This window comes from Bos grunniens, chromosome 10, assembly GCF_055505025.1.
Source record: "Bos grunniens cultivar Pamir isolate PY7600 chromosome 10, Bosgru_T2T1.0, whole genome shotgun sequence".
NCBI lineage: Eukaryota > Metazoa > Chordata > Mammalia > Artiodactyla > Bovidae > Bos > Bos grunniens.
In genome coordinates, this window is record NC_141174.1 from 26,845,586 (window position 1) to 26,868,830 (window position 23,245).

The 23,245-nt window shown below is 43.3% G+C and overlaps 1 protein-coding gene across 5 annotated transcripts in view; it reads right to left on the reverse strand.

Annotated features, from left to right (window-relative positions):
* The window catches only part of MTHFD1 (methylenetetrahydrofolate dehydrogenase, cyclohydrolase and formyltetrahydrofolate synthetase 1), a 59,967-nt gene that overhangs the window by 24,213 nt on the left and 12,509 nt on the right, over nt 1-23,245 (reverse strand). For all 5 annotated transcript variants that reach the window (XM_086320271.1, XM_086320272.1, XM_086320275.1 and 2 more), the window contains 11 exons: nt 20,693-20,777; nt 12,434-12,493; nt 11,951-12,004; nt 10,946-11,082; nt 10,725-10,825; nt 8,672-8,808; nt 7,681-7,792; nt 2,777-2,904; nt 2,041-2,138; nt 1,698-1,871; nt 922-1,058 (listed from right to left, as the gene is read on the reverse strand). In XM_086320271.1, coding sequence (XP_086176397.1) covers nt 922-1,058; nt 1,698-1,871; nt 2,041-2,138; nt 2,777-2,904; nt 7,681-7,792; nt 8,672-8,808; nt 10,725-10,825; nt 10,946-11,082; nt 11,951-12,004; nt 12,434-12,493; nt 20,693-20,777 — 1,223 coding nt within the window. The remainder of the gene's footprint in view (nt 1-921; nt 1,059-1,697; nt 1,872-2,040; nt 2,139-2,776; nt 2,905-7,680; nt 7,793-8,671; nt 8,809-10,724; nt 10,826-10,945; nt 11,083-11,950; nt 12,005-12,433; nt 12,494-20,692; nt 20,778-23,245) is intronic.

Below are 23,245 nucleotides of genomic sequence, written 5' to 3' on the forward strand. Positions count from 1 at the left end.
GTATTGCTGCTACCAAAAACTGAAAGTGAAATACAGTTACTGATGTTGTGTTTTCATCTCATCAGAAGAAACACTGTGTTGATGGTATTATCTTAGACCTTGAGATAGACGCGGGGGCTCTCCCTGGGACTCGATGATAGTGCCTTGACCAAGCTCCTCTGAATTCCAGCTGTTACTGTTGTAAGTGGTGATAAAACTATCTTAGAAGAAATAGGCATAAACTGCTTAGCAAAAAACCTGGCGTGGAGCCTAATACTCAACAAGTGTAGGCTTTTCTTATTCTCTCAGTGTGAAACATCTGTGGGGTTTGTCTTTGTCTCTAGAAAAGTCAGCATGGTGATCAGCAGTTGGGACCGTGTGCTCAGTTGCGTCCGACTCTTTGCGGGCCCCATGGACATTAGCCAGCCAGACTTCTCTGCCCATGGAATTATCCAGGCAAGAATATTGGAGTGGGTTGTCATTTCCTCCTCCAGGGGATCTTACTGACCCAGGGATTGAACCTGCATCTCCTGCATCTCCTAAATTGGCAGGTGGATTCTTTACCATTAGTGCCACCTGGGAAGCCCCTGGGAAGCAGTTATGATTACCTTTACTTTTTACTATGACAATCGACTATCAGTCATATAAAAGCACTCCTGGCTATGTATCACCCAATCCAGGAATCCCTGTGCGGTGTCAGACAGTGACAGTAGGAACTGGGGTGAGATGATGAAAGCTTTCAGCAGAAGTACCATGACGGGGTGTAATGAAGCCCCATCTAGTGTCTAAACGAGTTGAAGACCACTGCCCCCCAGATGTTCATGGGCCAAGTGGGCCAGAGGACTAAAGGAGAGGCAGGTGCCCTCTGGCCGCCCAAGTCTGGTCCCACTTATACATTTTATTCCTCCTCCAATTGAAAATAAATAATTTTTTAAAAAATACCTTTTATCCCAAAGGTGGGCCCCTGAGAAGGCTGTCGCACACATGCAAAGACATTCTGATGGAGATGGGCGCCAAGGGCCTGCACCAACCCAATCGTGGTTGTGCTTTTCCCCTCTCCCAGGGGTGTTGGAGTGATTCTTCAAGATGAAAGCAGAAAAGGAAAATTAAGTTTAGATAAATTAAATTCATGTGCATCAGTAAGTCAGATCTAACAGAGCCTAGAGAATGACTCTTAGTCTGAATAATCAGAAAGATGAAAGACATGAAAGGGATCTTTTCCAAAAATCTTAGTTGTAACTTCCTCCCAGTTTAAAAAAAAAACAAAAACCTCCTGCATTTTAGCTCTTCTGACTGTGAGGGGCAAATATACTTTACCTTGTAAGAGACACTGCTATAATCTTACATAATTTCTCAATTTTAGTCTCAAAAACTAGCTTTTAACTCAGTAAAACAAAAATATAGATGAATGCTCAACAGATCTACGGAATTAATGATTTGGGGCTAAAAAGAAAGGCACTTTCATCTGAAGATCAGGTTTTAAGACTCAAACTCTTCCACCTACTAGATGAATGACTTTCACAAATTTTCTCATCTCTGCAGGGTTATAATCTACTCTTACCTCACAAGGTTGCTGTAAGGATCAAATCAGTAAAGACATATGAAAATGCCCAAACCAAATTAAAAGAACCTCCACAAATACATGCTAAATGCGAATGCAACCTCTGGTAATAATAATCAGTATTAAGAATCAATTGGCAAATGGACAGAAGTCATACCCAGTTACCACCACGTATTTCCCATCAGGCTGGTGCTTCAGCCGTTCCAGCGCCGACAGCAGAACTTTAGCCTTGGTTTCACCATACAATTCTACCTCTTCAGTGCGCAGACCAACTTCTCGAGCCAGGTTACCAATGGGCTTTGGCTTGTAAGACCGTGATATATCAATGTCACTTAGAAGAAATACAGAAAATACAAATCAACCTTTATGAATCCCATCGTAGTAATGACTCACTCCAACCCCCTTCAGAAGGGGCATACACATTAACCATCAGTTAAAAACCTAACAATCCACGGAGTTTTAACACAGTAATTTTTTTTTTAAACAGTAAAATATTTTACCTTGGCACGGGTGTCTTCAGGTTAAGTTTGTTATACTGAATGATCCACTTTCCTGGCTTGAAGTTCTCCAAGAAACGCTTTGCACTCTCTACTGTGCTCTAAACAAAATGACATGAATGGAACTGAGAAGAGGTGATGATTTTCTAACCTCCACCTCAATTCTTTATCCTGGTCACTCAAGTTCAATTACAAAATGAACAGCTTCATGATCCGATTATTAACACGCTTCAACTGTAGGCCAGAGTCTACGAGCAGCCAGGACGCCCTGGGCTGTGTGCCTCGCCCCCATCAGCTGGTGTATGTTACGAAGGGCAGTAAGCCAAAACAGACCGAGCAAAGCCTTAACATACAGGGTGTTTACACAGTTTTTATACATACAGGGTGTTTATACAGTTTTTATACATACAGGGTGTTTATACAGTTTTTATACATACAGGGTGTTTATACAGTTTTTTTCCCCCTGAAGTTTTTATACAAACAGGGTGTTTATACAGTTTTTTTCCCCCTGAAGTTATCACATTCCAGAGGAAATTAGAATCGTGCTACCCCTGATTCCCTTTATTAATATGCCTGATTCTACTTCTTTGGTCTTTCATTTCCTTTTTTTCTTCCAAATATTCACAGCCTTACTCAGATTTTGAGTAGGTTCTGTGACATTCCTACTTGAAGAGAAATGCACTCCCTAGAATTCTATCAGTTTTGTAGAACTATTACAGAAACTTGCAGCCACACGCACCTGCATTAGCATCGCCACTGTCATGGGCCCGACGCCACCAGGAACGGGGGTGATGAAGCTTGCCCTCTCCTTGGCTTCCGTGTACGCTACATCACCCACAATTTTCTTCCCATTTGGTTTTGTATCATCTGGTCAAAGAGTTTAAAAAAAAAAAAAAATCAAAGCCCAGCCTCAGAATTGCAATCCTGGTGTTTATGTCTAAGTTATGTGATCAATTATTACAATAGCTTGTTCCAAAAACTTAGTCGAGTTTAGGGGGTGCTGGCCCATCTGGTTCAAGTGCCTGCTTTACTTTTAAAAAGCTGTGGGGTAACAGGTATTTGCTATTTCCTAGGGAGAGACTTACTCTACCTGCAAAATTCCCCAAGATGCTTAAGTGGTTTTTCAGAACCAGGAGAATCCTTTTGTCATCTGTCAGGTGGCAAATAAAATATCAACTGTTTTGTATTCTTACAGCCAACCACCCTGTATATAATAAGCACCTTTTAAAATGTTAATTTGCCAAGGCCTTCAAAGGAATTTTTTGGGTGCACAAAGCTCCAACTATATCACAGCTGCTAGATACGGTTTCTACAGCAACTGTCAGCATTTGGTAAGCTCCAGGCATGGAGCTGGAGGAACAATTCAACATTCAATTCCAAAGACGAGCAGCTACTTAAATGTATGCAGAAGGCAAAGAATATAATTACACTCCCCTTTAAAGGATACAAGAACAACTACGAATCTCAGCAGCAAAGAATAGCTATTCAAGAGAACAAAAATCCCACGATGCATCACTGCTCACACACGAACCACATCCTACACTTGGCTTCAGAGCACTTCTGGGAGGGGCTGGGGACAGGGCTGGACCTTGAGGCTCTCAGGCTTCCAGGCAGGACCTGGTAGGATCTTAGCCATTTCATCTTTTTGAACAGAACACCAGAAATAAGAAAGAAAGCCTTGCTGCTGCTGCTGCTGCTAAGTCACTTCAGTTGTGTCCAACTCTGTGCGACCCCATAGATGGCAGCCCACCAGGCTCCCCCGTCCCTGGGATTCTCCAGGCAAGAACACTGGAGTGGGTTGCCATTTCCTTCTCCAATGCATGAAAGTGAAAAGTGAAAGTGAAGTTGCTCAGTCGTGTCCAACTCTTAGCGACCCCATGGACTGCAGCCTACCAGGCTCTTCCGCCCACGGGATTTTCCAGGCAAGAGTACTGGAGTGGGTTGCCATTGCTTAGGTTCAGCCAAAAACCCAGAATTAAGTGACCTCGGCTCTAGGATCAGCTCTTCTACTAACCTGGAGTCCTCAGCCCCTATGGGCTCCTTACTCATGAAAAGTCCAAAGGGACAAAGAAGGATGAACACCACCTATTTCAGAGGCTTGTGAAGACTCAAGAGAGGAATTGTGTTTCTTGAAACTGGAAAAAAAAAACATTCTCCAAACATAAGGGTTTCTCTTCCCATTCTAGATGTGGTGGTTGGTTTAGTCGCTAAGTCGTGTATGACTCTTGTGACCCCATGGTCTCTAGCCCACCAGGCTCCTCTGTCCATGGGATTCTCCAGGCAAGAATACTGGAGTGGGTTGCCATTTCCTTCCCCACCCATTCTAGATACATATGTTCTATACATACTCTAAGGGGGCAGGGTACAGAAATCCTTACGATGGTTTCAGGTTTCTAGATTATAAGGCAACAAGTTATGGCAACAGGAGAACATTTCCTACCATAACCACAAAGGTCGTTTCAAGATGCCAAGGAAATACAATTCAGCGCTGCCTTCTGTATAGGTTTCAACTTTCTAACACCAAAGTCAGCTAAAAATACCCCTACACCTCCTTCTCTCTATGAATGTTAGTCCCTTTCTCCCTGTGTTTCTCCATACGTACAGGAGATGTATCAATGACTGCACAGCTTAATGCTGAACTGGGTGAGCTCAGCTCTGCCCCTCCTTCAAACACCATCAGGGCTAGCCTCAGTGCCCTGATATACGCATGGGCTTCCCTAGCGGCTTAGCTGGTAAAGAATCTGCCTGCATGCAGGACACCAGGGTTCTACCCCTGGGTCGAGAAGATGGACAGGGTTTCATGGAGGGTGTAATGTGGTCAGCGTAGCCATGTCTTGATCTAAGCATATGGCTTCAATAACCAACACACATTTTGGTTACTTATCCCAGCCCCTGGATTTGCTTCATCAGGAATTATTAGCACAAAACTACTTAAGATGAGCTGAGGGAATTCCCTAGAGGTCCAGTGGTTAGTACTCTTGTGCTTCCCCTGTAGGGGCACAGGTTCAGTCCCTGGCTGGGGAACGAAGATCCCACAAGCCTGACAGAATGGCAAAAAAAAAAAGACCCAGCTGAACGTTAAGTCCTTCGTGTGTAATTTGGGGATCCTATTAACAGGGTTCAGCATAGAAGCCACTACACTAAATAGATTGAGACTGGATGGGGGGGCACTGAGGAATCTGTTCCCACTTTTATAACCCTGCCAAATAAAGCACTATTAATCCAGCCCTTCTCAAACAATCTTTAGTAAGCCAAGCAGACAGAACACTTTCACATGTTTCTCTGGCCAGCGCTTTCTGCTCTGCACTTGAATCTTAAAAAAAAAATTCCGTAAAAAAACAACAACAAAAAACCATACCTTAATTCATCCTGAATTTGGAAAATGACTTAAGACATTATCCCTGAATGGACCATGCAAATGATTTAAATAATCAAAATATGAACTAAGAAGTGGCCTAGCTGTGGAACATGGTGCTTTAAGAATGAACATTTGCAAAGAGCAGTCTTAGGTCCCCCTGCTCACGCATGGATTGGTAACAGCAATCCTGCCCTCCTTGGGGAACAGTAACATCCAGGCTTGTTGATGCTTATTCACCTAAATGACCAGGACCAGAAAAAAGTACAGCTGACCAGGAGGAAAGATACTGCTTTGACTATTCATATTTCATCTTCTATGTGAGAAATAAATGTGAAAGGGAGGTAAGTTTCAAGTGTAAGTCAGCATTTCATGCCAAACTGTGAGACTTGAGAACCCTACCCAGGCTTTTCTTTCATCTCTCAAATTCAGTCCCAAACAGAAAAAAGCCAACAGCAGAACTATGTTACAGAAGATGTAAGGTTTTAAACACAAGGAGCCTGAATGTCACATTGCAAGTACTGAGAGCGAGGAGTTATAGGACAGCAATGTCTTTATCACCCGTCAGATAATTATACTACAAGACAATGAGTGATCAATTGTGAGCTACTGTCTTAAAATCATGGTACCGAGAGTGGGAGGGAGGTTAAAAACGGAAGGCTTGACAGTGACTAATGTTCCTGGCAGCTTAGTGTCAATATTTCAAACCTGAGCTGGGAAGGGAGAAAAAAAGAATATTCTTGCTATAACTCTCTTCAACAATCCAACAGATGAGGGCCTGCTGTCAGCAGGCCTAAGCTGGACATGAGACCACAGAGACCTGCCCCGAGGCACCCATGGGCAGACAAGTGGAGAAAAAGAGACACATACTATGAGAGAAACACTAAGTTCTGTGGGACGGGAGGGAGAAGAAAAGCATTTCAAAGGAGAGATCCTCTTCTGATGAAGGGAAATAAGACAAGGTTTGGAAGGAAGAATGGACATTTCAGACACAGAAGAGGTGGGCAGGAAGTTGCTGAAAATGAAGATGACAGATGAGTTTTATTCGACTCTGTAGCCCAAGGCCTGGAGTGGTGCCCCATGCACAGAAATGATCGCTTGATTAAAAATTGTTCCCTTTTTAAACTCACAAAGTATGTACACAAGTATCACTAAACTGTCCTTTCAGCTTTTATGTTTGAAAACTTCATCAGAGAACAGCCTGTCCCACTAAAGACGCAGAGGAGCTGCAAAGGAAAACAGGCATGTGTGTGTGTGTGTGTTGGGGGGGCACATGGTCCACTTTACAATAGTTAAGACAGGTATTCACAAAATGCATGTGAGAAAAAAGCCCACAGAGGTGGCCGAAACTAGTACAGGGCTGAGGAGTCTGACAGGTGACACGGGAGAGAGAGGCTCACAAGTCCACGTCAAGCCCCCAAACCTGGCAAGAGCACGCAGATGGACCAGAGCGGGAGGCAGCTGGTGGTAGGGAAGCCAGGGAGACATTTATGGTAGCGCATCCACTGGAGAGGGGGACACTCAGTGGTGACACTGAGAATGGATCTATACGTGGAATGATTGGGAGGGAAACTGAAAGGTTTCAGATCTGCGGGAAGGAAGAACGGTGATGATATTACTAACCAAACAGGGCCATGAGGAGTAACTTAGGGATGAGGATTCAAGGACAGTTACAGACATGACTATAATGTTAGCATTATCCTTGGTCTAGAAAAGGTGCAGGTCAAACACCTCTGCAAATCCCTAACTGGAGCTCTCTTGACACTATGTATCCCTCTCCTGGAGTTTCAGAGCAGTTTGTAAAGATCACACTACGCTTTAACTGTCCTTTGCTAAAATCCACTCAAGGTGAGGCTTCTTCCCTGGTGGCTCCAGTCTATAGAGAATCCGTCTGCAATGCAGGAGACCCGGGTTTGATCCCTGGGTCAGTAAGATCACCTGGAGAAAGAAATGGCAACCACTCCACTATTCTTGCCTGGGAAATCCTATGGACAAAGGAGCCTGGTGGGCTAGTCCATGCAGTCGCAGGAGTTAGACATGACTTAATAACTAAACACCACCCCATCTCTAGGTCATCTTGGGACTGCACGGCACAGTGGCTAAAATCACAGCTTCTTCCTGCCAAGAGGCAACTATGCCATCTACTAACTTCACGCGCCCAAGGGCAGGCTGATCGCTCTGAACCTTAACACTTCAAGCCTAAAACGGGACAAAAGGTTCTTGCTTAGGCTTCATCTTCCTTTTCCCAGCCTGCCTCCAGAAACCACCTTCTTCCCCGCAACACTTACCTGTGACGTAATTGATTCCACAGTCGATGACTATCGCCCCAGGTTTGATCCACTCCCCTTTCACCATTTCAGGTTGACCAGCTGCAACCACCAGGATGTCACCTTTACTTATCTAGAAAAAGATGGTTCTGACTTCAGAAACTTAACAGTGACACATAAAAAAAAATGTAGAAGCGGAAAGGACACCCCTAAGTTTTACACGACATTCTTCGTCATCTGCTATTTTATGCAGGCCGCATAGTCTCTGACAGCTCTTTGTATACTGTGCTCATTCCTACACATGTCAAAACCTCCCCTTTCACTAGATATTTTACTGAATGGGGAACCTGATGAAAACCTGCAAGGTAGGGAGGCGTATAGGCTTAGAGCCACAGGCCTGAAACAACGTCCCTGAGTTACATGCCTCTTCCCCAGGAGGTGGGAACTACCACCTTCCACAGAACATTGCTTGGGGAGGATTAAAGAGATGCTGGGCCTCTCCTGGTCTCTCCCCACGTTTACGAGCCTGCACTGTCAATGGGATGTGTCTGTATGAGAATTCATGAGCCCAGGTGTCAAGAACAAGCTGTGACTGAGGTCACAAGACCACTGCCCACATCCTCCTCTAGACACCTCCACCTCTGAGGCCACCCCGTCACGTATCCGGGATCTGGCAGCCTGGGGTCAGTCTCAGTTCCTATACTGCTAACCCCTATCTACCGTGGGATGGACTGGTAGAGAAAAATACAGTCAGAACAAAATCTGTATAAATTTGGGCAAGTTTTAAACTTGAATTTGTTTCTTCATCTTGTAAAATAGACAAGAATCATAGAATTGTTAGAGGGGTTAAATGAAATAATGAGGTAAAGTACACGACAATTTTTGGCACTGAAATGTTAGCTATTCCCATTACGCAAGAACCCCCACCACATGGGAACGTGCATGCAAATGTGAGTATGCGTGTGTGTGCACGCACACACACACCCCTTCCACTCCACTCTGGATCCCTTACCTCCTCGTTCAGATTGGCAGTCTTGGAGTGGCAGGTGGTCACTGTGGCATGGTTCCACAGAAGCAAGTCATGCATTGGGGCACCAACGATTTTACTGCGCCCGACCACCACAGCGTGCCTTCCAGCAATTTGCACCCCTGAAAGACAAGCCAGAGAGCATCAGAGAACAGGGGAAGCTGCCCTCCTTTGCAAGCCACCTAAATGGGAAAATTCAGAACAAGTGCACAAAAACAGGTTCTTAGCATCAAAAACAAATCTTCCTAAAACCATCCCTTCTTTGGCAACTCAGGGTTTCAGCTACAAAATTGGGACTTGTCCATGTGGCCTTCTTGCAAGTGGGTTTTTGAGCGGAGCTTAAGCCAAGATCCATTTACTGAGTCATAGCAGAGTGGGAAGAAAACCTACACTCAAAGCAGAAAGAAACCCTGACATACAGCTTAACAGCCATATGGAAGCAGAGAGCAGATTACATTACCTGGGAAAAAGTTATAAGAAATAGGGTGCATGTTAATGGAGTGGAGGAGAGAAGTGAAAGAAATTAAGATTCGTATCAGTAATTCTTTAGTTCCTCATCCAAATTTCTCTTTTGGCTTAGGGCCTGAGCCACAGGGTTATTTGCAGGGAAGCGATAAAGGGGAACCTAACCGTAATATAAAGCTTTCTTTTTGTTTACTGAGTACTCATTCTTCTGGCACTGTCCCAACATCTCTCAGGACCAACATACTCTCTGCAATAGAGTTGATATGGGTGAGGACCCAAGTGTGGACGAATGACTGTATTTCATCCCCTGGCCAACAAGATCCGCCCCATCACTCTTAGGCACAAGGATGGAACAGGCTGGAGCTGCTCCGGGAGACCAAGCAGAGCTGAGAAGGAGCTGCCATGCAAAGGCGAGCAGAGATGAGGTCTCTGCTAAGGCCCTACACCCAGTCCCACTGAAGCCAACTCAAGGCAATTTGTGTTCAATTTATGCTTCTTGTGTAACATTAACTCTATCCAAAAATAGGGAAGTTTCTATATAATGCTAACACCATGAACATCTAGAAGTAAAGCCCTCAAGTTGTGAAGTGTTTATAAGGTAACTTTCTATACTTTTTAGGGTTCAGCAAAGGACTTGAAGCTCACTAGGACAAACTGTTGCTTCAATATCAACAAGAGGGAATATCCCTGGTGATCCGGTGGCTAAGACTCCTCACTCCTATGTATGGGGATCTGGGTTTGATCCCTTGGTCAGGGAACTAGATCCTACATGCTAAAACTAAAGATCCTACAGGCTGCAACTAAGACCCAGTGCAGCTTAAATAGATAAAAATTAATTAAAATCAACAAGAGGAGGTGGAGGCCCTACAGCTGCTGCAGCCTAAGGGACTGGTTTCCATCGAGTTGTAATACACTGTAGGCTAAACAAGTCATAGAGGATAAATTTAGTTGTAGGACTGATCAGCAATAGCTGTCCCAAGGGTTATACCTTGACCTTTCCTTGCCAGCCACAGAAAATTTTCACTTACGTTAGCCAACACTTTCCACTTGAAATTTCTGATCCACTTCCTCTAAAAAGGGCACACTTCCTTGTTAAAAAAAATAACCTTTGCTAAAAAGTATTCATGATGAAATTAAAATACCAACATGTTGACTAGGTACTAGGGGGTTGGTTATTCAAGGGATTCATTTGCTAGAACTACAATAGCTCAGTGGCCCATTTTGGGGTGGGGATTTTTCACCCTACAGACAATATGAATTTGTATTACCAAATTGGTTTTTCCACACACAATAATCTGCTTTGAACTCAAATAACTCTGAGTTCAAATCTTGGCTCTGCTGCCTCTTGGACAAATGACTCGATCACTCTGAGAATGTCTTCTCAGCTATTAAACAGTAAGAGTACCTACTTCATAGGGCTGTTGAGAACGTTGAGAATTTAGGTCAAGAAGCCCCTAGCATACAGGTCCTTGTGCCAATCAAGCCTGCTTCTTTAGGGCCCACAGCGTATGTCCCCTAAACCTCCAAAGGTATAGACCACGTTCCCCAAAAGGTGCTTTGTTTCTGTTTTTACCTGTCTCCTTGATGAGTTCCAAGCATCCTTTGGGTGTACAAGGGATGAAACAGTTACTAAGGTCCCCTCTAGCAAGTTTTCCAGCACTGATGCTATTCAATCTAAAACAAGGAAAGTGATAGGTATTTTTACTCTTTAGAAACAAAATGACATGTTCCTCAAATAGGAATATATTTTAATCGGAATCAAGCAACGTGGTGCAGAAAGCCAAGCCAACTCACCCGTCCACATCTTTTTCGGGGGCGATGGCATTGACCAACGTTTCAGTGTTAATGGGATTCTCTGAATCTAAAGGCAGCTGCACTATGAAGCCGTGCACCGTGAGGTCTTCGTTCAATGATGTGATGCACTTTAACACCTAAAAGTCACACCACATACCAGTTCATGTACCATGGAGCAATCACAAGGGTAGAGAAACACTTCCCAAGCCAAAAGCCAGGCTACCTCACCCCTGCCCCCTCCACACACCGAGAGTTTAACTGTAGCTTTCTCGCCTTGCATTCTAGAGCAACTCTACCTTAACACAGGTCATCTTCAGGTGTCTGGTAAGAAATCCATCAAATAAGAGAGCTAAGAGCTTTAATAATCTACTGCTACACAGTAAAATTCATGTTATCATCATCTAAACCAAGGCTTTTGTGATGACAGAAATGTTCTATAATCTGTACCTCACAATAGTGGCTCCCGAAGTACTTGAAATGTGGCTAGTTCGGGAGTTCAAATTTTATTTCATTTTAGTTAAATGAGCACATGGGGTCAGCGGCTGCCCTGCTGGACTGTGTGGATGTAGAACATATCCACGACCTCAGAAAGTCCTTTTTCCCTCCTGTCATGTCACAGCCAATCCCCCACCTACCGGCAACCACAGTTGCGACTTGACTCACCCAAGATTTGTTCTGCCTATTCTTGAACAGCATGTAAATGAAATATACGTTTTCATTTTTAAAGTACACAAAACGACAGGCCAACGATCAGTTTTTAATGAACATCGCAAGTGATTTGGAAGCAAAACATGGGCAATTACACTGTAAGTACCCAACATTCACAGCTGGCACTGCCCCATTTACTGATTTTCAAAGATTTTCTGGAGGCTGAATGTGCAGACAAAGAATTATCTGGAGGTCTCTTGTGTGCTGAATGTATCAGCCCCTAAAGTTCTCTGAAACTAAAACCAATAAGAAAAGCACTTCAGCTGCCCTCTTAATAGCTGACTCCTAACTGCTCACCTCAGATTCTGTGGCCGTCCGGGGTAACTTAATGTGCGTGGCTTTGATCCCAATCTGCAAGAATGAACATTTAAAACGGATACATGGCAAAAGGACTTGAGACATGGGCCTGTTTCCTCTGCAGATGTGACTAAACCAAAGCAAGTGAGGCGGGCGTCATTCCACCCTCACATGTCCCGAAGAATGAGTCTCCTGCTTTGATCCCCCATCCTTCCCTTGTTAACTGTTGCCACCGAACTGAGGCACGTTTATGTTCTCTACGCCTGCTCTTTAGAATCAGATCACTGACTCGAAAACACTGCAGGGCCAACGACAGGCCCAAGCTCTGTCATCCATTTCTAACTTGAAAAATAGATAACCTGAAGTCTGCTGTGGGTGATGAAAGTTTTTGTGGGAGGAGCGCAAGGGGTGACAGACAGGAACCGGAGACGGGGAGGGGTGGGAGCTGAGGTGGGGTGTTGGCACCATTTTTCTGGGCTTTACCTCCTCAGCAGCCTTCAACTTCATATTTATATAAAGATTAGAGTCATCTCTGTTGCCAACCTGGAATAATAAAGACATGCAAATCGGATGATTAGGGAAAGGCAAACTGTATGGCAAAGCTTATGAAATTTCAGTTTTGATAAAAGCAATGTTTAATTATGAGACTCCTGCTCCCGAGAACTTTTACAGGAGAATAAGGAGGATGCCGGGACAGCATGGAGATGCGAATACAGCAGGCAGTACCAAACAGAGCAAAGCACGCCTGACCCCCAAAGAAAAGACACTTCAGCACCCACTCTGGAAACTAACTGAGGGAGCAATGGCCTGCCTAAACCATGGGGAATCTCTGCTTGCCAGCAAGCGGATGAGCCAGAGCAACAGGGCAGGGGGGCGGAGGAACTGTCAACATGCAAGAACACACCGTAGCTCTGGTAAGACATCTGCCCCCTCTCCCTACATCTGGGGGCAGGGCAAAGCTCTCAGGCTCAGCCACAGAAAAGAGGAATCAGCGAGGCTGCACCGAACTATTCCCAGCTCACACACAACACTCGCTTATGCCAGGCAAAGGGCAGTCTGCGGCCCTCAAGACAGAGAGGAAAGAGTATACAGAAGCCAACTTCTCCGACCCACCATGCTAGGTCTCAAGATGGTCCGTTTCTTTAATCATGGATATACATAGGTTTTCACTGTAATCACTTACCTAAAAAATTTCCTTTACAAATATTTCCCCCAGTGCTGACATTTGCTCTTTTCAATGATGAAATGTCCTCTCGGGGTGATTTATCACAATAAGTTTGGTTTCTCCCCAAACTGCAGAGGGAAAAACTGCAGGTCCCTTGACACCAGAGATAAGTGATGTGTGGCTGCTTTACACAGGACAACTCTGGAGAAAGCAGCTGGCCCTAGGAACAGAGCAGCTCCAGGCTTAGTTACTTGATGCTGTTCCTGGAGGCTCTCCTTAGGTTCACGGAACACAGGTTCACAGGACATGGCCTAACTGTTCACTTCATCACTTCAGTGATGAAGTTTTGCCAGTGCTAAGCTGAATTTCAAGACAGCCAGAGGAGTCCAGTGAAGGGTATTTGGTTTTCTGCACCTAAATGCATTAGCTGCTTACTGGGAGGATTTCCCTATGATTTTAGGGAAATTTAGGGATTTTAAGCTCATCTTTCCTGTCCTTTTCACCTTTGCCCCTATCATCCAACCTTCACTGATTTGGTTACCAGATTTAATACCTTCCGGGATTTTTAGATCAAATAAGAAAGGTAAGAGTATTTTGTTTTTCCTTATATTGTAAACAAACGATGTCTCCTGCCATTCCAGTTCTGTAAGGATCATGTCATTAGCCACCACAGTCACTGATCTGCAAGTCCACCCTGAGAGGAATTCAGGTTGCAGTATTCCATGTTTTGGATGTGTGGGCCCCTCAGACAGTTAAAATGTGTATCTTAGGAAGAATGTCAATGACCCCAGATTCACGCATCTTCTCACACACAGAAAAGCACTAAAATCATTGAGATATCTGATCCTGGTGCCCGCAGTTAACCTTTCACTGAGATCCTCACTGCCTGTATCCCCAGTCCACATTCACAGATGTATACTGGCTCCTCCTCCGAACTCTTTGGAACAGTTTCTCTGAGCAACTGGAGAGACTACTGCTGTCTCCTGGGGTACAGCCTTCAGTTAGACACTGAATAAACGACTCACAGCTCTTAGGTTGTACGTTTTTTAAGTAGACCATATTCATAACTATAATTAGTTAACTGAGATTAAATGGTTTTTATCACTCCCTGCTGTTTTTGTTTTTTTTTTAATAAATTACAACTGTTCTATACTTTATCTTCATCTCTGATGTAGCTGAGATACACCTGTAAGTCACTTTTCCTGGAAAGGTGTGGGCTATTCTCCCGAGTCCATGTGTACCTGAAAATATCTCTCTGCCGTCTTTGCACTCAAAGGACAAATTTGGCCAAGTTTGGAGTCACGACATTTTCCTTCAGGGTTGCTGTCTTTGGCATTTAGTATTACGAAAGTCTGAAGTCTTTTGTTGTTGTTGCTGTTTCTGTCTGGATGTTTCTGAAGGAATTTTTCTAAAACTCCAAAATGACCACTAGTTTTTAAAAAAAGCTTGAGAGTTACGAGCATACATCAAAGTCTGATTGTAATCCTAAGGCAAAGGAAAACGCCTCTTAGGATCCAGTTGAAACACTCAGCATAGGCAGCTAATAGGGAAAATGGTTACACAATCATTCTCAAACTGGACGCAAAAGGAATGTTTAGCTGAAGAACAGTCGATTTCTTGACTGACAGTCGAGTGGGTGGATGGCACACTGGTTTCCCAGAACAAATCTTAATCCCATTATAGTTTATATTAAAAAAAATCACTTAAGCATTTTATCAGAAATACCAATTTCTTCTTTGAAGGAGTTCAATTACATCATCCAAAAAAGGTCCTATTGAGACAGAAGGGAAGGGGGCAGGGCACAACAGTTAAAAGAACGACAACCGTTAAAGAACAGGATACCACAAAAATCGGTTAGAATCCATTAGGTACAGGATGGCAGTAGAGCCATCTACTTCCAGTGGAGCCTGATTATATGCTCACTGCAATACATTAGCAAGCTAAATGACACACTCACAGGCACCACGACAGTACCCAGGGTGACCATAAAAGGCCAAAACGTGGGTAGTGGCCCAATTCCTGGAAATCCCTGCCACTTCTCCAAAGTAACTGGAATAATCTTCCTACTTCCTAGCCTAGGAAATTACCCAGCCCTGAGAGCTGAACAATTGATGCTTCGAACTGTGGTGTTGGGGAAGATTCTTGAAAGTCCCTTGGACAGTAAGGAGATCAAACCAGTCAATTCTAAATGAAATCAACCTTGAATATTCATTGGAAGAACTGATGCTGAAGCTGAAGCTCTAATATTTTGGCCTCCTGATGCAGAGTTGACTAACTGAAAAAGACCCTGATGGTGGGAAAGATTGAAGGCAGGAGCAGAAGGGGATGACAGAGGATGAGATGGATGGATGGCATTAACGACTCAATGGACATGAGTTTGAGCAAACTCCAGGAGACGCTGAAGGACAGGGAAGCCTGGCGTGCTGCAGTCCATGGGGCTGCAAAGAGTCAGACACAACTGAGTGACTGAACAAATCAAATCACATCATAACAAGTACAACCACAGCACATGAACTGAGAACTTCCAGATGTACAAGCTGGATTTAAAAAAGGCAGAGGACCCAGAGATCAAATATCTGCTAGGTCATAGAAAAAGCAAGAGAATTCCAGAAAAACATCTGCTTCTGCTTCACTGACTATGCTAAAGCCTTTGATTGTGTGGATCACAACAAACTGTTGAAAATTCTTAAAGAGATGGGAATACCAGACCATCCTACCTGCCTCCTGAGAAACCTGTATGCAGGTCAAGAAACAACAGTAGAACCAGACACGGAATAATGGATTGGTTCAAAACTGGGAAAGGAATACATCAAGGCTATATATTGTCACCCTGCTTATTTAACCTATATGCAGAGTATATCATGCGAAATGCCAGGCTGGATGAAGCATAAGCTGGGATCAAGATTGCTGGGAGAAATATCAATAATCTCAAATATCAGATGACACCACCCTAATGGCAGAAAGCAAAGAGAAACTAAAGAGCCTCTCGATGAAGCTGAAAGAGACTGAAAAAAGCTGGCTTAGAACTCAACATTCAAAAAATGAAGATCACAGCATCCAGTCCCATCATTTCATGGCAAATAAATGAGGAAAAAATGGAAACAGTGACAGACTTTATTTTCTTGGGCTCCAAAATCACTGAGGATGGTGACTGCAGCCATGAAATTAAAAGACCCTTGCTCCTTGGAAGAAAAGCTTTGACAAACCTAGACAGCATATTAAAAAGCAGAGACATTACTTCGCCAACAAAGGCCAACATGCTGATAAACACAGTCAAAGCTGCAGTTTTTCCAGTAGTCATACACAGCTGTGAGAGCTGGACAATAGAAAAAGCTGAGCACCGAAGAACTGGTGCCTTCGAACTGCGGTGTTAGAGAATATTCTTGAGAGTCTCCTGGACACCAAGGAGATCAAACCAGTCAATCCTAAAGGAAATCAACCTGAACATTCGCTGGACGGACTGATGCTGAAGCTGAAGATCCAATACTTTGGCCACCTGATGTGAAGAGCTGACTCACTGGAAAAGACCCTGATGCTGGGAAAGATTGAAGGCAGGAGGAGAAGGGGACGACAGAGGAAGAGATGGTTGGATGGCATCACTGAGTCACTGGACCGAGTTTGAGCAAGCTCCAGGAGATGGTTAAGGACAGGGAAGCCTGGCATGCTGCAGTCCATGGGTCACAAAGAATCAGTCATGACTGAGCAACTGAACAAGACAAAAAGGTCTTCCGATTCCTGTTTTACAACGTAAAATATCCTGGATACTGGTTTATTCATTAGTTTTTCTTCTGCTCCAGGGAAAAGATTTTATAGGCAAGACTTAGGTTGAAAGCTACAGAGTGTGTGACTTTCTTCAGATTGGGTGGTGAGGAAACAGGGCAGTGCTCTAGGAATCTTGTGCTCAGCTTGAAGTTACCATCCTTCACTTGTGTGGGAGCCTTAGTTCTGAAGAATAACTCAAAGCTACTTTTATGTATATTCCCTGAGAAGGAACCAGGACCCTGCCCCAAGGCTGTGCTGTACTACTGTTTCCAGACAGTCCCTCTCCTGTGTTTCTACATCCCCTCCCTTCCCTGATAAGCAACTGTTTGAATCTGCCCTATGGGAGGCTGAATTAAGCCTATTTCCTACAAACGAGAAATGGGGGACACAGGAAGATTTGTACCACATGGGACCCCACAGGCTTCTGCTTGGTTTCATTACTGTGTCTACAGGAAGACAGCTCCCATTCTGTGCGGGGAGGGGGGAGGGTAAGATAAAAATTAGAACAACCAGAAATACATACAATCACTTGAACTACAGAGACATTACATAAACAGTACTGTCATTCCTTCTGCATAGGATGGGCAGTGTGTGTGGCTGGATTGATTGTGATCAGATCTGCATTTTGACAAGGGTGGCATCTGCAGGTAAAAGGACAGACTGGAAGCATCCAGATCAGAAGTTTGTAAGCGTGTGACTAGTGCCCGAGTGGGGTGGGAGCAGCAGAAATCAAGAGGAGGGAAAATGGACTTCCCTGGTGATACGGTGGATAAGAATCTGCCTGCTGATAGAGGGGACATGGGCGTGATCTTTGGTCCAGAAAGATTCCACATGCTGTGGAGTGACCACGCCTGCGCACCACAACTCTTGAGCCTGTGTCCCCTAGAGCCTGTGATCTGCAACAGGAGACGTCACTGCGATGAGAAGCCTGGGCACCACAGCTAGAGAAAGCCCAGGCACAACAACAAAGACCCAGCACAACCAATAATAATAATGATAGTAAAGTAAACAAAATGATTTTTAAGATAAATAAATATACAAAAGGAGGGAAGAGGTCTCAAGAGCTTATGATGTGGAGAGCAGAGAGGACAAGACACAGCTCAGGTTTCTGGTTTGAGTATGTGGGGAAATGGTGGTGCCAGTCCCCAGGGTGGGAAAAAAAAAAAAAAAGAGGTCTGAGGCGGCACAGATGTGATTACAACATAATCTGTGAACATTGCATCATAGAATAACATTGCATCATAGAATGACATTGCTTCTGGTGCTAAAGTGCAAGATTAAAATATTCTACCACTGTTTTATTGGCAAGAGCATAGGAGACAAGTTGCAGAACAGCATTTATGTAACAAAAACACTTTGCAATCAATAAGTTTAAAATAGGAGCTTGGAAGTCAATTTTAAAAACAGGGAAAAAAAACCTTCTCTATTGCTACAAAAAGGGTTTTACAGAGACAGATTTCTTGTCTATGACATTTACTCTTCATACAACAAACAATTCACAAGTATAAGCCAAGAAATAACTGGTCCCACAAATGTACCAAGTGTACACCCACAACGTATACCTTTGATTCTTAGCAATTTGTAAAAATAAAAAAGGAAAATCCACCAAAGCACAGAACAGACCAAGCAGAACGACAGGCCTTCGGTGCTTTTCTTGTCAACTAAGGCCTCTCAGATAATGTATAGCAATGGGGGGGATATTATTAACTCTGAAATTCTTAGAGAACATGGAACAGAACTTAGCAAGGAATTAAATGATATATATGGAGACACACATACAGAGAGAAATGAGACGTGAGGGACCAGGTGTTTCTGAACGGAATTTCAAATGCAAGCTATCAGTTTCTTGTCGTCCCAATAAACCCTTTAGACATTCATTTGTACGTCTGTCCACATGACACGTATTTATGAAATACCTTCTGCCTTTTTATTGAAGGCCTCTTACTGGATGAACCTGGAGCTCTTGGAAGAAATCTTGGCTAGGACGTATTCTCCCAAGCAGCCATGGGCCTGGGGGCTCACTTACAGAAAGAATAAGGTAGAAAAGAGGTCTGAGGGCTGAGCATTGGCATTTAAATGGTCAAGGTAACAGGAACAGCAAGCAAAAAGATTAGAGAAGGGAGTGATGTCCTGGAAGCCAAGAGTCTGGAACTCAGATGAAATTGTGCAGGGCAATGGTTCCCAAAGTGTGGATCATACACTCCTGGGGAACCCCAACACCCTTTTAGAAGACCTGCTAGTGCCATCATAATACCATGATGTCATTTGCCATTTTCACTGTATTGACATGTGTATAAGGCTGCAAAAGTTATGGCGGGTAAGACTGCTGATGACTTAGTAAGAATCAAGACAATGGCCCCAAACTGTACTAGTCATAAGGATATCCTTCACTGTCACACACACTCAGTAAAAAAAAAGAAAAAAAAAAAAAAAACACACACACACCAATTTCACTTAGAAGTGCTCTTGATGCAGTAAAAATTATTTTTATTAAACCTCGATCCTTGAGTCCATGTCTTTTAAATACTCTGCATAAAGAATGGGGAAGCAGTCATAAAGCACTTTGGCCATAAACAGAAGTGGCTGTCACCAGGAAAAGCATTTGTGCTTTCTTGCCTTGCAAGCAGAACTGGCCAGTTTTTAATGAAACACCAAATTTACTCGAAAGAACAACTGACAAACAATGATTACTGGGGCTTGAACATTTGGCAAATATTTTCTCAAAATTGGATAAAGCGAGCCTGCTACTCCAAGGAAAATAACTAATGACAAAATTGGAGCTTTCAAGCAAAAATTGGTATTTATGTACTTCCTGTGAGCTTGACAACTTCTCAACACTTACAGGCTTTTCTGATGAGCTTGTTGGTGACAGTAATGATTATGATTTTTTAAAATATCACATAATAAAATGTATTAACATTTGGGAGATTTGTATAATTCAGTGAACCATTATTTTTCAGATGAGGAACGAAGAACATAACAAAACCACACACAGGTAAGTATCCATTCAAACTGTAACATAAAACTAGATTCTGACTTAACAAAATACGGAAGTTCACTAATAACAGTTTCAGATTTCACACTGCAACTACCTTTTAAAAATTTTACTTACTGAATCCTTATAGTACTAAAGAAAAACAACCACAATCATCTGAGAAGAATATCAAAAGAACACTTCCTTTTACAACCATATGTCTGTATAAGGTCAGATATATGTGAAGGTTCTTCATATATTTCAATCAAACCAGCAGAGGAAGAGACTGAAAAGTGGATAGGAATCCAGCTGTTCTCTATTAAGCCAGACAGTAAAGGGTTTTGCAAAAATGTAAAACAATGCCCTTCTTCTCACTCCAATGTTTCTAAGAGTTACTAAGTCATAAAAATACTACTTAATGCTAATATCTAGTGAGCTTACTATTGGCATTTTAAAATATACAAGTATCTTTAAACTTCTTAGTTTTCATTTCTTTTTTTTTTTTAGTTTTCATTTCTAATATAGTAAAATATCAATGGATAAATTCATATAAACAAAAGTTCCAAAGTCTTAAATTTTTTAGTGTAAAGGGGTCCTAAGACCAATGATCAAGAGATGCTGAATTAGGGAAAAGTACCCCCAAAGAATAGCCAAGAGCCAGGGCAGGTCCACATGCAGAAGTTGAGCTGAAGAGGAGTAGCCTGCACAGAGAAACTGAAAAGGTCTGAGGCTCCACAGAAGCCAAAAAAGAGGGAGAACGTTGATGTGCTTGTTGTCTTAAGTACTACTGAGAGATTGAGAAAGGAAGAAAGATACTAGTGGAAACACACTATCATAATACCTGTAAAATTGCCAGGCCTGGTATGAAACCAGGTACTTCCTCCTTCATCTGAATGACTTGGTTCTTCAGTCTCTCCTTTATTTGCCTAGAGAAAAAGGAAAAGACTGGAGTTAAAACTTAATGCTTCAAGTCACAAATAAGCGATATGTATTATTAGATACGTTGAAATTGAAAAAACACCTTCACTAAACAGACATTAGGAGAGGGCAATGGCACCCCACTCCAGCACTCTCGCCTGGAAAATCCCATGGACAGAGGAGCCTGGTAGGCTGCAGTCCATGGGGTCACTAAGAGTTGGACACGACTGAGCGACTTCAGTTTCACTTTTCACTCTCATGCATTGGAGAAGGAAATGGCAACCCACTCCAGTGTTCTTGCCTGCAGAATCCCAGGGACGGGAGAGCCTGATGGGCTGCCGTCTATGGGGTTGCACAGAGTCGGACACGACTGAAGTGACTTAGCAGCAGCAGCAGTGTGTTTTAAACTAGTTGTCCCATAACCCATGGCCCAGTCAGTGTCAGTGAGAATTAGAAAAGATCTGTGCCTGCTTGAGCCTTGAAAACTGATGGGTGGTATAGAGTACATACGACATCAGATAATGTCTGTTTGCTTCTCCATAAAACACACTAGTTGAATATATGAAATAGATCATCTAGTTGAATACATAAAATAGATCATCTAGTTGAATATATAAAATAGAACAAGGACAGAGAACTCATTATTCTGTAATAACCTAAATGGGAAAAGAATCTGAAGACTAGACATATATATATATCACTGAATCACTCTGCTGTGCACCTGAAACCGAAACATTGTAAGTCAACTATACTCCAGCATAAAATTAACATTTTTAAAAAACATACAAGTTTATAGCATTCAAAATCATACAGGGAACAAACAGAAACTTGGACCAACGCTTTTGGAAGGCTGCAAATACTCATCTTTTTCAGCCATTTCCACTATCTGAGTGCTACTGGAAAAAAGTTTACAGGAAAGAACTCAAGCTCACACCTTCTGCTCAACCTGCCCTACCTAGTCACAGGGTATCTACAGAGTTTGAATGATAAGTCAATGAATCCCACTCTGAATTCAGCATGAATTTACAAATTATATCCTAGTTCACAAAAGAATTTCTCTTACTAAGTTGAAAGTATAACCTCTTGTGAAACAAAGATACATCAATTTACTAACATACAACTTCTCTACAATAGGACATTAAGTAAATGCCATTACATCCGTAAGTAAACATTCAAATTAGTCTACACTGTCCAGTTACGATGCAGTTATTAACTTGAACAGGATCTGTCTCTCCTGAAGGACCAGTTTTGTCATTTGTCTTCATTTTAACTGCAGTTGACAAACAAATATGCCCAGATATTCACAGCATCTCTTCCTTCATTCTAATTTGGTTACTCCCTCCCCCAGCTCTCCACATTTTACACATATCTGGCACAGGAGGACTTCTCTGGTGGTAGAGTGGATAAGAATCCACCTGCCAACGCAGGGCACATGGGTTCCATCTCTGGTCTGGGAAGATTCCATATTGTGCAGAGCAACTAGCCTGTGTGCCATGACTACTAAGCCTGCACTCTAGAGCCCACAGGCCACAACCACTGAACCCATGGGCTACAACTACCGAAGCCTGCACGCCCTAGGGCCTGTGCACCATGACAAGAGAAGCCACTGCAAGGAGAAGCCCATGGACTGCAATGAAGAGCGGCCCCCACTCGCTGCAACTAGAGAAAGCGTGAGTGCAGCAACAAAGACCCAGCACAACCAAAAACAAAGTAACCCCCAAAAAAAGCACAGGAGTAGCAAAGAATAGATTATTCGGGTTAGCCTAGTAGATGGTAAGAATGTTTGGGGATACAAGAAGTTAGAACTAGGACTGCAAAATCTTGTAGCTAGTAGCCTTGTTTTTTCAAATCCAGTATTCTATAAATCATACAGTTCAACACAAGTATTCTGACTACTGGATTTCTTTTACTGGGATTTTAATGAACAGAGGCACAATTCTGCTCTGACACAAGACAACAGGAAACACTAGAGTTGCCAAGTCCTCCCTGGGCTGCCGCTGAAACTCCCCAGCAGCCCCAGCCAGAGTGGTTTCTCCTGCACAAGGACTTAAGTGCTGCCCAAGTTGCTACAGAGAACAAGTCTCCACTCTCTCCTCTCCCTTTCCTTCCCGCAACCACCGTCACACCTAACACAAAGTGCCAGGCAGAGGCTTCTACTGGTTCTCCTTCCCCCTCCCCACCCAAACAAAACCCACAGTGGGGAAGGGAGTCCTAGGAGGGGTAGGTGTTTAAAAAAGAAAAAAGCAATTCCTAGCACTATGTGAGACAGTAAGGTGAACCAACAGTGAAAAACAAACACATCTGAGACTCTCAATAACCCCCTGCGGTAGGCAAGGGAGAAAAAGCATTCTTATTCCTATTCACAGATGCAGACACAGGCGCTAAGCAGTCGGGACAGGTGCCTCTCCCAGGGCCAGTTTACAGAAAGAACAGGTGCAAAAGGCCCCCAGTGGGTAAATGAGGTCCAAGAGGAAGC